This window comes from Equus caballus, chromosome 6 (genome assembly GCF_041296265.1).
Source record: "Equus caballus isolate H_3958 breed thoroughbred chromosome 6, TB-T2T, whole genome shotgun sequence".
Classification (NCBI taxonomy): Eukaryota; Metazoa; Chordata; class Mammalia; order Perissodactyla; family Equidae; genus Equus; species Equus caballus.
The window spans coordinates 60,462,330-60,478,901 of NC_091689.1; the positions used below are offsets into that span (position 1 = coordinate 60,462,330).

The 16,572-nt window shown below is 34.3% G+C and overlaps 1 protein-coding gene across 4 annotated transcripts in view; it reads left to right on the forward strand.

Moving 5' to 3' along the window:
- SLCO1B3 (solute carrier organic anion transporter family member 1B3) overlaps positions 1 to 16,572 on the forward strand; it is a 77,560-nt gene that overhangs the window by 37,605 nt on the left and 23,383 nt on the right. For 3 of the 4 annotated variants that reach the window (XM_023642201.2, XM_023642200.2, NM_001317251.2), the window contains 5 exon segments: positions 6,572 to 6,713; positions 9,317 to 9,449; positions 12,499 to 12,620; positions 13,991 to 14,137; positions 14,335 to 14,433. In XM_023642201.2, coding sequence (XP_023497969.1) covers positions 6,572 to 6,713; positions 9,317 to 9,449; positions 12,499 to 12,620; positions 13,991 to 14,137; positions 14,335 to 14,433 — 643 coding nt within the window. 4 annotated transcript variants of the gene reach the window in all.

A 16,572-nucleotide genomic window follows, 5' to 3' on the forward strand; every position in this document is an offset into this window, starting at 1 on the left:
AAATAATAAAAATATAATTTTATTTCTTTTCCAATTTGTATGCCTTTAATTTCTTTTTCTTGTTTAATTACTCTGACTAGAACTTCCAGTACTGTGTTGAAGAGTAGTGGCTACTGTGGGCATGCTTGCCTTGTTCCTGATCTCAGAGAAAAAGTTTTCAATCTTTCTCCATTGACTATAACGTTAGGTATTGGCTTTTCATATATGGCCTTTATTACATTGAGATAGTTCCTTTCTATTCCTAGTTTGTTGAGTGTTTTTTTTTTTTTTCATAAAAGGGTGTTGAATTTTGTGGAATGCTTTTTCTTCATCTAATGAGATGATCATGTGGTTTTATTCTTTATTTTGTTAATGTGGTGTATTATATTGATTGATTTTCATATGTTGAACAAGACTTGCATTCCAAATATAAATTCTACTTGGTCATAGTGTATGATTATTTTCATGTGCTGTTTGATACTCTTTGCTAGTATTTTGTTGAAGTATTTTCTATTAATATTCATCAGGGATATTGGTCTAGAGTTCTCTTTTCTGGTGGTATCTTTTTCTTGCTTTGATCTCAGGGTAATGTGGCCTCATAGGATGAATTTGGGAATGTTCCCTCCTCTTTATTTCTTTGGAAGAGTTTGAGAAGAATTAGCATTAATTCTTTTTTAAATGTTTGATAGAATTCTCCAGTGAAGCCATCTGGTCTTGGGCTTTCTTTGTTGGGAGGTTCATGATTACTGCTTCAATCTCCTCACTAGACATAGGTGTGTTCATATTTTTTATTTCTTCATGATTCAGTCTTGGCAGGTTGTGTGTTTCTAGTAACTTATCCATTTCTTCTAGCTTATCCAATTTGTTGGCATATAATTGTCATAGTAGTCTCTTCTATTTTATTGCTGTGACATCATTTGTATTGTCTCCTCTTTCCTTTCTAATTTTCACTGAGTCGTCTTTTTTTTAACCTAGCTGAGAATTTATCAATTTTGTCGATCTCTTCGAAAATCTAACTCTTAGTTCTGTGGAATTTTTCTATTGTTTTTCTATTCCCTTTTTCATTTATCTCTACTCTAATCTTTGTTATTTCCTTCCTTTTGATAACTTTGAGTTTACCTTGTTCTTTTTCTAGGCCGTTGAGGTGTAAGTTTAGCCTGTTGGTTTGAGGTCTTTCTTCCTCTTTAATGTAATCATCTATCACTATAAACTTTTCTTTTAGTACTGCTTTTACTGCATCCCATATATTTTAGTATGTTGTGTTTTCATTTTCACTTGTGTCCAGATACTTTCTAAATTCTCTGGTGATTTTTTCTTTGATCCTTTACTTGTTTAAGATTGTGTTGTTTAATTTCCACATAGTTAAAGGTTTTCTTTCTTCTATTGTTTTCTAGTTTTGTTTCATTGTGGTCACAGAAGATACATAGTATGATTTTAATCTTATTAAATTTGTTAAAATTGTCTTGTGGCCTAACATGTGGTCTATGTTGGAGAACGTTTCATGTGTACTTGAAAAGAATGTATATTCTGCTGTTGTTGGGTGGACTGTTCTGTGTGTGTCCAGGTCCAATTAGGTCCAAATGGCACATGGTGTTGTTAAAGTCTAATGTTTTCTTATTGAGTCTCTGTCTGGTTGTTCTATCCATTATTCAAAGTGGGGTATGATTCTCTCACTCTTATTGTGTTTCTGTCTATTTCTACCTTTAGTTTTGTCAATGTTGCCTCATATATTTGAGTGTCCTAATGTTAGGTGCATATATATTTATAATTGTTATATCTTCCTGATGAATTTAAACTTTTATCATTATATAATGTGACTTTATCTCTTGTGACCATTTTTGTCTTAAAGTCTATTTTGTCTGATATAAATATGGCTACCTCTGCTCTCTTTAGGTTTTTGTTTGCATGGAATATCTTCTCTACCTGTTCAGCTATAAAAAATATATATATATGCCATAGACTGGGTGGCTTAAATAACAAATATTTATTTCTCGTAGTTCTGGAGTCTGGGAAATCTAAGATCAAAGTGCTGAAAGATCTCAAAGTTATTACAGTCTGTTTTAAACTGATAATAACTTGACTTCAATTGTGTATAAAAACTCTATTCTTTTACATATCTGCCTCCCACCAACTTTATGTTATTGATGACACAAATTGCCCCTTTTAACATCACATATCCATTAACATAGATTTATAATTACTTTTTATGCCTTTAAAAAATTCTAAATCAGATTTTTATAAGAGATTTTCTCACCTACATTACAACGATACAGGATTCTATATTTCCTTTACTAAAGAATTTTATATCTTGGTGTGGTTTTGTGTTACTGTTTATCATCCATTCACTTCAACTCATAGGACTCTGTTCAGTGTTTCTTGTAGGGTAGATCTAGTGGTGATTAATTCCTTCAGCTTTTGCTTATTGGGGAAAGTCTTGACTTCCCCTTTGTTCTGGAATGACAGTTTTGTGAGATATAATATTCTTGGTTGGCAGTCTTTTTCTTTCAGTACTTTGAATATTTCATCCCACTCCCTTCTAACCTATAAGATTGTTGCTGAGAAATCTGATGATAATCTATTGGGAATTCCCTTGCATGTGATGACTTGTTTTTTCTCTTACTGTTTTCAACTTTTCTCTCTGTCTGTCACTTTTGACAATTTGATTATGATGTGTCTTGGTGTAGGTCTCATTCCATTTATCCTAGATGGCATTCTTTGAACTTTTTGAATTTGTATGTGTATTTTTCTCCTCAGATTTGGGAAATTTTTGACAATTATTTTTTCAAATAATTTCTCTGCCAATTTCTCCCTTTCTTCCTTTGGTACCCTCATAATGCGTATGTTGTTTGCCTGATGGTATTCCATAAGTCCTTTAGGCTATTCATTTTTATTCATTCTTTGTTTTTTTCTCTCCTCTGACTCAGTATTAAAGTTCATTGATTCCTTTTCTGTCTGGTCAAGTTTGTTATTGAGTTGCTCTAGTGAAGTTTTCAATTCAGTTAAGGTATTCTTCAGTTCCAGAACTTCTGTTTGATTATTCTTTGTAGTTTCTATGTCTTTATCAATATTCTCATTTTGTTTCTCCATCATTTTTCTGATTTTGTTTAGGTGTTTATCTGTGCTGTGTTTTAATTCATTGAGTATCCTTATGGCAGTAATTTTAATTCTTTTTCTGGCAATTCATATATCTCTATTTCTTTAGGGCCAATTTCTGGAGATTTAACTTGTTTCTTTAAATGTATCATGGTTCCCTATTTCTTTATATGTCTTGTTATTTTTTGTTGTTGGAATTTTGGCGTTTGCAGAATCAGCCAGTTCTCTTTAATTCTCTCAGACTTTGTGCTCTGGTTTTGTACATGGTCAACTTTCATTACTAAGCCAGGTTGGAGATTCTGGAGACATCCCAAGCTGTTTTTGGGTGTGTCTTCTGGACTATTTGAAGAAATTTGCTGGTTTCTACTTACAATCTCCCCCTGGTGTCTGTCTGAGATACTAGCATCGCTGGTAATGTAGTGAATCACAATACTGGTGTTCCACCTACTGTCTGTCTGCGGTATTGCAGACTCTAGTGCATCGTTTATCATCTTTGCTCTGAGACCTTCAACCTGGTGACCCACTCTTTTCAGTACTTGGATACAGTACTGATCCCTCAAACAGCCCCCCTAAAATTCAGAACATTCACATAAGTTCTACTCCTTTTTCCCTGCAGGGAGAAGACAAGATTTGGGAATTTTGTTTCAAATACACCAACTATGCATGGTGGGGGAAGGCTCTGGCAAGAGAATGGAGAGGGTCACAAATTTTCCTCCTAAGCTCCCATGTGGTTGGATTTGCACTGCCTAGGATGCAGAAATGTTTTAAATGATTTCTGAACTTCTCACAGAGGCATTTGTTTGGTTTGTGGTTGTTAAATCCTCTTGACTATGGGGCAAGGAAGGTTGAGGGCTTCCTATTCCATCATCTTGCTGATGTAACTCCCACCCACATTTGTTCTTTTTTGGTGTCAATAACATGATGATTTTTTGAAATGATCAGAATCTGAAAATTTTTTATTTTTGTTCTATGATGTAAAGGCTGCATATAATTCTACAAGATGTCAGAATTGCACTCCTTGAGGAAAATCTTCATAATTTCTTCTAACTCCATTGGACAAATTTAATATCTTTCTCCTATGAGTCTAGTTCTTCCCTTCATTAACTTAGTAAAACTGATCTGGATACTCTTCCACCTTTTGGGTTTCATTCTTAGATGACTTCTGATATCCTCTGTAGGAATTCTCGATTATTTCTAAGAAGTAGTATCATTTTACAGCTTTTCTCAAGTTCTTTCACTTCATTGAAAATTCCCTATACAGGAAGGGAAGTACAAACATCTTGCCAGCAATGGAAGAGCTGTATTGGGCCTTTTTCTCTTTCCTCCAAGCATGGCCTCATGTAAGACACATAGTAGCTTCTGGTTAGACAAAAGTTCAACAAATATTTTTGAGCATGTCTGTGGTACACACTGTTCTAAGTATTAAGGATATAACAGTGATCAAAATAGACAAAAAGCACTGCTCTGATGAAGGTTATATTCAAGTGAGGGCAATATACATTAAAGAAATAAAATATAACGTGAAGGGAAAGTAGTGTACAACCATGCACCATATAATGACATTTCAGTCAATGATGAACCACATATATGATGGTGGTCCCATAAGATTAGTACCATACAGCCTAGATGTGTGTAGACTATACCATGTAGGTTTGTGTAAGTACGCTCTACGATGTTTGCACAATGACAAAATCACCTGATGCATTTCTCAGAGCATATCCCCTTCATTAAGTGATGCGAGACTGTAATTTTAAAGAGGTTGATCAAGGAAAGCCTCATTTTGGCAGTTACACTGAGGAAAAACCTCAAAGATGTGAGGGAGTGAGTGACAGAAATATGACTATGGGGAAGAGCTTTCCCTGTAGAAAGAAAAGCAAAAACAAAGAACCTGAGGCAATATAACAAACATGGAATGCTCAAGGTACAGCAAGAAGGCTAGTGTAGCTGGAGAGAAATAAGCAAGGACTAGATCAACAGAAGATGAGATAAAGAAGGTACAAAGAAACATTTGTGAGGAAGGGATATTCCCGGGGAGGGAAGATCATTTAGGGCTTAGACTAGATATTATTATGCCTGAGATGGAAGGATCACTGGCATGATCTAATTTCCATTTTTAAAGAATTTTTCTAGCTACTGTGTTGAGAAGAGACTGTAGTTGGGTGAGAGCAGAAGCAGAAAGATCTATTAGGAGGCTAATGCAATAATCCAGACTAGACATGAGAGTGGCTACCACTGGTAGTGTAGAGGGTCGTGAGAAGGGCTGGTTGAGTCTTCCTGGCCTGCTTTAACGGAATGCCATAGACTCGGTGGCTTAAACATCAGAAATTTATTTCTCACAGTTCTGGAGGTTGGAAGTCTGGCATCAGGGAACCAGTGTAATTGGGTTCTGGTGAGAAGCCTCTTCCTAGTTTTCAGATGGTTATTTTCTTGCTGGGTCTTCATATGGCAGAAGAAGAGAGAGAAGCAAACTCTCATAAGAATAGTTATCCTATCATGAGGGTTCCACCCTCATGACCTAATTATCTCCCAAAAGCCTCATCTCCAAAAATAATCATTTGAAAATTAGAGTTTCAACATATGAATTTGCGGGGGAGACAAACATGCAGTCCACTACAAGATCAGATTTTAATACTAGAAGCAAAAGGAATTCACTTATGGATATGGATATGGGCTGTAAGAAGAATGAATCACTAAATTTTGTTACAATGAAACTGAAAATAAAATATCTATAACCACCAGGGTTAAAAATCATTTTTTTTAAGAACATTGAGTATATTGTTTTTGTTATCTTCATTTTAATTTGCATTTCTCCAACAATAGTGATGTTTTATAAGTGAAAAAGTTCCATTTTTCAGCCGGCTTCCTGGAAATGCTACCTTTGAGAATGTCTAGACACTCCCCTCATAGTTAGTCTGTGTTATTTACTTGGGAAAAAGAATAAATTGTCATCATGGCCATCTCAGACCATTATCTAGCTTCCTAGAAATCAGTTAATGACATTAATTAAAAAATAACAACCTTGGGGCTGGCCCCGTGGTCGAGCGGTTAAGTTCGCGCGCTCTGCTGCAGGCGGCCCAGTGTTTCATTAGTTCGAATCCTGGGCGCGGACATGGCACTGCTCATCCAACCACGCTGAAGCAGTGTCCCACATGCCACAACTAGAAGGACCCACAACAAAGAATATACAACTATGTACGGGGGGGTTTGGGGAGAAAAAGGAAAAAAATAAAATCTTTAAAGAAAAAAATAACAACCTTGACTGTACTACTCTAATAATCTGATGTCGCCAAGTTAGAAAATGATGCTTTATCAATATAGTGATAATAATGTTAAAAGGGCTAAGAAATACCAATTGGTATAGAGGAAAGGTGGGTATGCTTCTTATGATAAAAATAATGTTTTCAAGTAAAGAAGAAAAGCTATTTTAATTCTGTGTGCATATAAACATTATGTAGTCCTTTGATTAACCATTTTTTCCTTTCTTTCTACTTTTTCTTAGCTGTTCTTCGCAGCCCTGACGCTCAGCTTTATTTGTAAAGCACTAAATGCAGTCATTATGAAAAGTTCCATCACTCAAATAGAAAGGAGATTTGACATAACATCTTCTGTTGTTGGCTTAATTGATGGAAGCTTTGAAATGGGTAATTTTTACTTCTATTTTGATTATTACTTAGTAACCAGATTTACAGAGGTAAAAACTGCCATACATGCTCTATACTACCAGTTCTCAACCACGGTAAATTTGTCCCCCAGGGACAATTTGGCAATCTGGAGACATTTTTGGTTGCTATAACTCAGCGAGGGGGTTGCTACTGGCATCTAGTGGTAGAGGCCAGGGATGCTGCCCAACATCCTACAATGCCAAGGAGAGCCCTCATAACAAAGAATTATCTAGCTTAGAATGTCAATAGTGCAGAAGTTGAAAACCCCTGATTTATACTAACTTGTTTGCAAACTAATACTTTCCAGGGCTTTACCTTTCCTCTCTCCAGGTGTCCTAGGGCAAAAAAAGGTTGGAGAGAGGATTATGATTCCAATGATTTGAGGAGGGAGGAACAGCTTTGGAGCAACCTCTGTTAGGTTTCTACTGTTTAACTGGATGTAATATTGAGGGTAAAAGTGTTTTTTTTTTTTTTTAGTACATTGAATATACTGCTTTGTTGTCTTCATTTTCATTCGGATTTCTCCAATAATAGTGAGGTTTTATATGATTATTGAACATTATTTTCTCTTATAAATTGGTAGCTCATTACCTCTGCCCATTTTTCCTTTTTTAAAAAATTTTTTAATGACTTAAAAGGACTCAAAAATTATGTATGTTGTATAGATTCCAGATATTTTCTATAAATTTATCCTTTAACCTTATTTAAAATATATTTAGCTATTGAGTATTTTAAAAATAATTGTACAAAGGAAGACATTTATCTTTTTGTTATGAATTCTACCTTTTCATGTTTCAGAGAACATTACATCCTACATATCCTTCACTCTTTCACCTCCCTAGTTTCATGAAATCATCTAGAATTTTAGTATTAGACTATTATTAGCTTTAAATCCTAATTCACCGTGTGCCTCTTTTTATTAAGGAATTGATTCTTAATATTTTTGTTAAACTTTGTAGCTATTTAATAGCAATTAGATGAACATGGTTAAAAGTTTTAGTGGTTTCTTTTCTTACAACTGTTTCTTGAATCTTAGGACTTCAGCTCTCATCTTTAGTTTTTTCTGAAGTATATCTTTAAGTTTTTTTCCAGAAATAATTGAACACATGTCATACTTACTTTCTGAGCCCTTGTTTGTGGGTCAATGTATTTAGTTTACTATCATATTCAAGTGATAGTTTGTCTGAGTATGGAATTAAGCGTACAAAATCTTTTGTCCTTAGAACACTTAAAACATTTATCTACTGTTTTATAGCATCTAATGTTGTGTATGAGAGATCATTATCAGTATCGTTGTCATGTACTGGTAGGTACCTCCACTTTATCCCAGAATTTCAGAAATTCTACCAGCATCTATCTAGGACTGTATCTTTTACATTATTTATACTGCAGAAAATAAAAATTTTCATCTAAGGGCTTAAGTCTTTCTTTAGCTCAGGGAATTTATTTTCTATTTTAAAAATTTGTTTCTTCCCCTCTATTTTCTTCTGAAACATGTATAAGATGAATACTAAATTTTCTGGCTATTTTTTTCCTGTAAGTTTTCTTTTGAAAATTCTACTTTTTTTCTTCATGTCTCATCAGTCTTCTCTGACACCGTCTCGTCTATCTCCTCAGGTTCCAATATGTACATTTTCTACAATAATTTTAATTTACAACAATACTTTGTTGTTCTCCTTGTTTTTAGTCTGCCTGTTCTCATTTTACAGATGCAACATACCCTTGTACCTCTACAGATACTAACTGGATTTTTGTCAAAGCGTCTCCTCTTTTTAGTTTCCTTATTTGACTGTTTCTTCATGGGTTACTTCATCTGCCAGTTCATTTTGCTGCTTTTATTTCATGCTATTTTTTTCCCATCGAATGTTCGGTAATTCTTGGTCATTGTAAGTTTATTATTATAGATATAACTCCAGATGTTTCAGAATTGGTTGTGACTCCCTCTACTTGGAATACTCTTCTTTGTTTTTCTAATCTAAATAATTTATACTCAACATTAAATCTCAAGTAGCCTCTCCTACAGGAAACTTTCCTAAAACCTTAATTAATTAAAGTTTCCCCTCTCTGTGTTCTAACAGCACCTCTCTCCATCTATCTATTTTTATCACTGGTATGTAAATTTCTTGAGAACAAATACCATGGTTTATTCTTTTTTTTTTTAATATTTCTGGCTCCTAACAACATGGCAGATACCTAGTAGAAATTTAAAGTATGCTGGGAGTGAATGAGTAAATGCATGAATGAATATCTTTCTTTCAGATCAGGAGGATTTTCCTCATTCCAATATAATCCAGTCAACTCCAAATTCTTCAAAAAAATTTTGCTTCACTAACATAGCCAAATAATTCAAGTGCTTTCTTTCATATTGAAAACTTATTCTGCTTGTTAATGCCATACAACTTTACACGGAGTGGTTCAATGTGAGTTTCACCTTCTCGATTCAGTTACATGACCTTCGAGGGAAGGTCCCATGTCTTATGCTCTATTCATTCTGGGGCCTTTCATTCTAATGGACACAAAATGGGACTCAGTCAATGTTTTCTATAATGAATCATATCAAAATCGTTTTGTTCTCTTTCTAGGAAATTTGTTTGTGATTGTATTTGTGAGTTACTTTGGATCCAAACTACACAGACCAAAGATAATTGGAATTGGTTGCTTGATTATGGGAACTGGAAGTATTTTGACTGCTTTGCCACATTTCTTCATGGGATAGTAAGTATTTCTTCTGTGCCATTAATTATCATTTACTTGTAAGTTAACGGTAGAATTTCATTGTTTTTCCTTTTATATAAGCAGTCACCTTTTGAGAAGAATACCCACTAAGTATGTGTAGAAATGGAGTATATTGTTCTAGGTAATAATTATCTTATTGCTTTATCCACCATGGATTTCATTGACTTTGACATATGAATAGCACTAAATAAGGTGTACAGGTTCATAGGAAATAAATGAGCGCTTTACGGCTTTCTAGTATAACATACATACATCGTGTCTTTGCCTACAAGATTTTGATTGCATTCAATAAGACTTCATCACTCAACCCACTGCAGTATGGGTTTTTCCATTTGGATTTCCATTGAGACTGTTCTTAAGTTCACTGTGTAGTTCTGATTAGAGGGATACTAATGACAGAAAACCTGAAATAGTGTTGGCTTAAATAAGATAGAAGCTTATTTTTCACATAAAAAGTTAATGTAGCCAGCCCAGGAATGGTAGGTTACTGCTTCTTTTTATCATATTTCTCTGCCTCGCATGGCTTCGACCTAATGGTCCCAATTGTGGCAATGTTGTTCCAGGAAACAGAATAGAGGAAGGGAAGAAGAACAACCAAGAAGAAGCAGAGTGCGCACAGGCTGGGGCTTAAGAAGTATTTCCAGAAGTGTAACACTTCTACTAGCTTCACCTTGGTCGGAATTTTGTTATATCTCACATCCAGATATAAAGACATTGGAAAAAATAGACTTTATTCCAGGATGCCATGCTCCTAGCTAAAAATCTCACCTTCTATTATAATGGAAGGAGATAAGAATGGATATTGAGAGACAATGAGCAATTTCTGCTAAAGACATTGATTACTTACTCATTCCCAAAGCCAACATTCATGTCTTTTGTTTTCCATACCAATCTCTCTTTTTTGTCTATAGTATTTGACCCTTATGAGTATTTTCTTCTTCCCAGTACTGCTCCTTCTTATTTTCATTGTATTACTCTCTCTTGATTTATTTCCTATCTTTGTGGCTTCTTCATTATACCCCTTCTTTTCTTCTGCTGCTGACACCATTTGTGAGTATCCCCTAAGCTCTCTCTTCAATCTTATTCACTTTTCATTCTAGAACATTTTTATGGAGTGTATGCAGCATTAAATGCAGCTAACACCTATACATGGTGACTTTTTCTTACACTCAAGATCTATATAATCAACCACCCCAAGGGTATCTCCAGTCTAACATCCTACAAGTATTTCCCATCCGTATATTCAAAACTGAATCCATCCCTGTGCCAAAATCAGCTCAGATTTTTCTCACTCACTCTTTCAATAATGATTCCTTTAGCCACAAAGGAACTCAAACCAAAGTCAAGGGCCTCATCCCAAACTTTTTCTTTATTTCAAAACAGATGACTGCTGGTCATCAAATCTTGCTTATTCTACCTTCTATCTGTCAATTCCTGTCTATCTCCTTTCATCTCCACTGTCCCTAACCTGGTTGAGGCTTTCCTCATCTCTGACCTGGACATTTTGCCTCTAGTCTCAACTTTATTCTAACTCATATTCCATACTAGAGAATTCATTTTAAAACACAAATCTGATTATTTTACTCCTGCTTAAAACTCCCAATTTCCCAGAGCAATGTTTTTCAAACTTCAGATTCTGAACCACTAGTGGACCAGTAAATCAATTCAGATGATTAATATGAACAATTTTTTAATAGGATGGAATAGGATAAAATACAATAAACAATGTGAGTAGAAACAAATATTATTCTGCGGAACTTTAGTTTTAGTTGTACATATATATATGTGAATGTATGTGTGTCCATATGTATGCATTGTTGTTGTGATGCAAAATGTATTTCTTACTGCTGGTCACAGTAAAAAATATTGAATGCTGCTTGCCTATGGATTAATTTCTAAGCTTATTTCCATATGCTGGTTGCTTATTGTGCATTTGGTCCTTGGCTATCTTCCTACCTTCATCTTACACTGCTCCTCACGATTGAGGACCACACTCTGGCCTACAGTTTTCCAGATGTGCCATAATATGTCATGCCTTTGCATATTTTTTTTTTACAGGCTTCGGTGTTTTTCCTTCTTCATCTACCTATTAAATTCCTATCTGTCTTCAACATTCGTCTCATATGTAATCCTCATTGTGAAGTCTTCTCTAATTCACCCCTTCCCCCACCTCCATGCAAAGCAGACCATCCATTTTTACTTCATGACAACTCAGGACCTCATATACTAAACTTATCACTATTTTATCATATATGTTTATCTTAGAGAGTGTAAAATGTCCTAAGTACAAAAACTGTATGTTTTATTTCTAGCTCTTTGGAACTGAGCATAATGCCTTGCATACAGTAGGCTGCCTTGGAGCTCATAGCATAGGGTGTCTCAGTGTTTTGGGGGATCAGCATTTGTCCTTATTCTAGCCCTATCTCTGTTGTTCTTATTAAGTTGTTTCTCATCAAATTGAAATAAATTAGAATTTTTTTTAACTAAATTATGAAGTCAGGCATATGAAAGTGTGCATCTGTGCTGGAGGTGGGAAGCATGTGTATCCATAAAAGAAAGTCAGACAGCTTATTGATAGAAAATGTAGGTAAATCAGTGTGCACTGTAAATGATTTGGAAAACACTGCTCTAAAGTTTATTATATGTTATCAGAAAGTTAACAGAAAGTTTAGATTGGGATCATCTTTGAAGACAATTCAGAGGGATGGATAGATACAATTAGTTTTTTTTTTAACAAAAGCGTGAAACCAAGATAGTGCTTCATAGCTTGGCCAAATATAAGCACGCCTAGGAGGATAGCAACATGATAATCCTCCTTGCCTGGGGGTATTGAATATTTCCCAGTGGGCACTCTCATTTTACTTTCACCCATCACCTACCCTAAAATACAGGCTGGGAAGTTGACAAAGAGGATTCTGATAATTTGGAGAAGAGAATGGTGCAAATAAAGAGGAAAATTCCTATTTCTTGGAAAAGTGAAAATATTCAGTAGATAATGGAAATTTTAAATCTAGTGATGTTCTTATAGTTACAGGTATTCAAAAGAAACTCTTGTTAATCCGTCAGAGAATTCAACATCAAGCTTATCAACCTGCTTAATGGATCAAACTTTGTTACTCAATACAACATCACCTGAGATAGTAGGACAAGGTAAGAATTGATAGTCACTAAAAAATATTCTAAAACTTATCAATTTAATTACATCTGTAAAAAATGATTATGATATTCATTAGTCGATTAAAAAAGCAAACAGGAAAAACGTCTGCATCTTATGTGTATAAGACAAAACATAATGTTAATATATCTTAAGAGCTTTTAGAAGTAATAAGAAAAGAGGATATTTTGGTAGGAAATTGGTAAAGAATATATGCATTTAAAATAAGGAAGAGGGAAGTGGCATAACTATATAAAAAATGTAACTTTACTTTTTATGAAAAATAGAAATTATCACACCAATTAAAGATTTTTTTTACCTATTATAACACAAATCATGAATTATAATTACACATTATAATACTAACTAAAGATTTTTCTACCTATTATACAGGAAAAGGTTAAAAAAGAGAAATGAGGTAGAGGAAAAAGACACCTTTTGTATATTGGTGGCAGTGTATAAATTTCTAGATAAATTTCTAGAATTTTTGGAGGTTATTTTTCAGGATAGTAAAGACTAAAAATAGGCATATGTGCTTAAATCAGCAATTCTACTTTTATTGATTAATCTTAAGGCAATAATCAGGAGTGTGCACAAAGATTTATTTATGATTATAGCCTTGGCATCCCTGTTTAACAGAATAAAAAGTTAGAAATATTTTGTGAGTAAAAAGGAAGAGATTGATTAAATAAATTATGAAACTTTCATTCAGCCGACTACTATGCAGTCATTAAAATCCTGATATAAGAGAAATCTTGGGGCTGGCCTGGTGGTGTAGTGGTTAAGTTCACATGCTTTTTGGAGGCTGGGGTTCGTGAGTTCGGATCCCATGCATGGACCTAGCACCACTCCTCAAGCCATGCTGTTGCAGAATCCCACATAAAATAGAGGAAGATCAGCACAGATGTTAGGTCAGCGACAATCTTCCTCAAGCAAAAAGAGGAAGATTGGCAAGAGATGTTAGCTCAGGGCCAATCTTCCTCACAAAAGAAAAAAAGAAATCTTAATAGCATGTGGAAATTGTCATAGTATGACAGGTGTAAAAGTAAATTATAATATGAACTGGACATTTAATGTATATAATGTACATAAAGGATATTATTCATATTTTTACATGAACTAAAAATGTGGAAGATATATATAAATATTTGAAGTAGTTTTTTGTGTGAGGTGGGATTATAGATAATTTTCGCTTGTTTTCTTTGTGCTTTTCTATATTTTCAAACTTTGCAAAGTGAATATAAATCACTCATAATTAGAAAAAAGCAAAATTCTTAAGTGGGATAATTAAAAACTTAAAGTAGTTGAGTTTCTAACAGGAATGCTAAAATTAATGTTTAAAATAAACACTATCTTGTCTACAAAGGTCATGAAAAGGAATCTGTGTCATATGCATGGATATATGTTCTAATGGGTAATATGCTTCGTGGAATTGGGGAAACCCCCATAGGACCCTTGGGGATTTCTTACTTGGATGATTTTGCTAAAGAAGGACATTCTTCTTTTTATTTAGGTAACGTACAGAAAATATTAGATTTTATGATTACTTTCTCTGGGTCTACTTTTGCAATCATAGTGTTTCTAATTTTATTCTTTTACTTACTAAAAAAATTATTTGGAAATGTATTCTGTAACATTACTTTTAAAAACATATTGAATAAGAACTATATATTTTTGGCATCTGATAAAATTTCTGTATAATATTTTCAGGTAGTTTGAATGCAATGGCAATGGCTGGTCCGGTCACTGGCCTTCTCCTGGCATCTCAGTTTGCTAAAATGTGGGTGGATATTGGATATGTAGACCTGAGTAAGTACAATCAGAACAAGGTAACATGATAAATGCTTTTCAAGTACAGAACATCATTTTTCCAAATAATTGAATTCACTCTTTCAAAAGTCCTTTGCTGACTATTCGTCAAAACTTACAAATAGCAAATAAACCTATTAACAATCAGAATAAAAACAAAATTCATCTCCTAGCTACACCAAGCTTTTACAACTAAGTACAAAATAAGAAAATTTTAACAAACTTGCTTTAGATTACTTTGTTCAAAATAACTGCAAACAAATTACAGGTCTCTCAAGGTGCCCTGTGATATCACGTCCCTGTATTTACACTTAGAAAATTTTCTTTGCATTTTCTATTTGCAGAGTTCTTAAAGTCTCTTCCAAAATGTGGCTCCTTTTCAGAGAAGCTTTACTTCACCACCTTCCATTGGCGCAAAGTGTCCCCATTAATCACGAAAAGCAAGCCTTTATTGTAGCCCGTATCACGATGAGTCATACACATTTGTGCACTTACCTGCCATCTCTTTTGGGACATAACAGGATTGTATCTATGTTAACATGTAATATGTAATTAGTATTTCTGAATAAACAAATCTGATTTTCTATCTCAAAAGGACTTATATAGATCTCCAAGGAGATCAAAGGATTCATTACAAAATAGAGTAGACATCACAGTACACCAGTAATAACCACAAACCTGAAAGTGTTTTATAATATAAAACTAAAGCAAGTACCTGATGAAATGTTTTATATCTTCTATTTTGGATGTGTGAATTAGAGAAGGTTCACATTCTGTACATTTCTACTCATTCCATACAGTTTTACTCATTCATCTCCAGGTTCATCATTGTTTTTATAGCTAGAGGTACAGAAATAAATGGTTAAAGTCTTTAGGATGGTAGTTTTGTAACCTTTTTCCTATAGTCAGAAATCACTACTCACTGTATTTTAGAATTCACGGTCATTCCATTTCTGCTACTGAATGTTCAGACCTTCTTACATCTTCTCTTGTTCAGTCATGAGCAGGAGGTAAACACATTATGAAGAACTCTTTGGCAAACTCCAATGCCTAGAGGAGCCAAAAAGATAACATCCATGAGCAAAAAGTGTCAGGTGGTGGTTAAACTGGGAAGAATTGGTTGGTGATGGACTGCCCTCCCCAAACATCCAAAAGCACATACGCTATTCAGCCTCAACCTGTTCTTTTCATGCGGAAATTTGGGTCCAGCATTGGCAACATCTTCCAATAGTTTTCAAGACAATCCAGAAATCCAGATTTTTATGTAGAATTTTCTAATTTTTAAGACAGAGTGTGAGCCAAGAAAAATACTTTGGCATGCCACGTCTAGCTAGAGTATAACCTCTAGTCCCTATGTGCAGACCAGTGATAAAGGAGGAAAAATGTTACCAAAATGACGTTTCTGACAGAGGATGACTAAATATTTAGCACGTAGGTGGAATCGCTGATTTTACCAATCATTTCTTGAAGTCTGTCTGAGTTGCTGATTATGGAACAATATGATCATGTAAATCAATTTTAAACCTAGATCTGTGCATACTTGATAACCACTTCAATAAATAGAATGAATAATTTATTTCTATATAGTTTTAAATCAAGTCAATATTTTCTCATGTTAGTGAGTTTTCTTATAAATCAACGAGTAATGGCACCATTATTGTGCTTCGAATGTCCATGCTGTGTGTGTGTGTCTCTGTTGAGTTTTCTTATTACTTAGAATGTTTACTTTATACTCACTGAAATAACTCCTTTGTACTTGCAGTATTTACATATCACTCATGCATGTTTTAAAGGAAAACATACTTGTAATAAAATGGTTAAATTATCCCTAAAATTTAGAGTCAAGCTCTTCTGGGTCACTTTTAAACTCAGATTTTCGTTGTATGCATATCTTCGCCAATATCATCCTTTGTGCTGTGTGAGTTGGAAATGGAAGTTTATGGGGGAAAAAAGTCCCATATTGGCTCTGAGAATTTCTTGCAAACTGCTGTAAATTTCATTGCTAGTGCTTTCTTGACCTCAGCAAATGGTGCCAAAAGATGATTTCAGACAATAACGAAGATTCATGTGCCTTCCATAATTGGTTATTGAACGGTTTGCAGGCTTAAATGGTCAATAATGGTAGTTGTCCAGTCATGT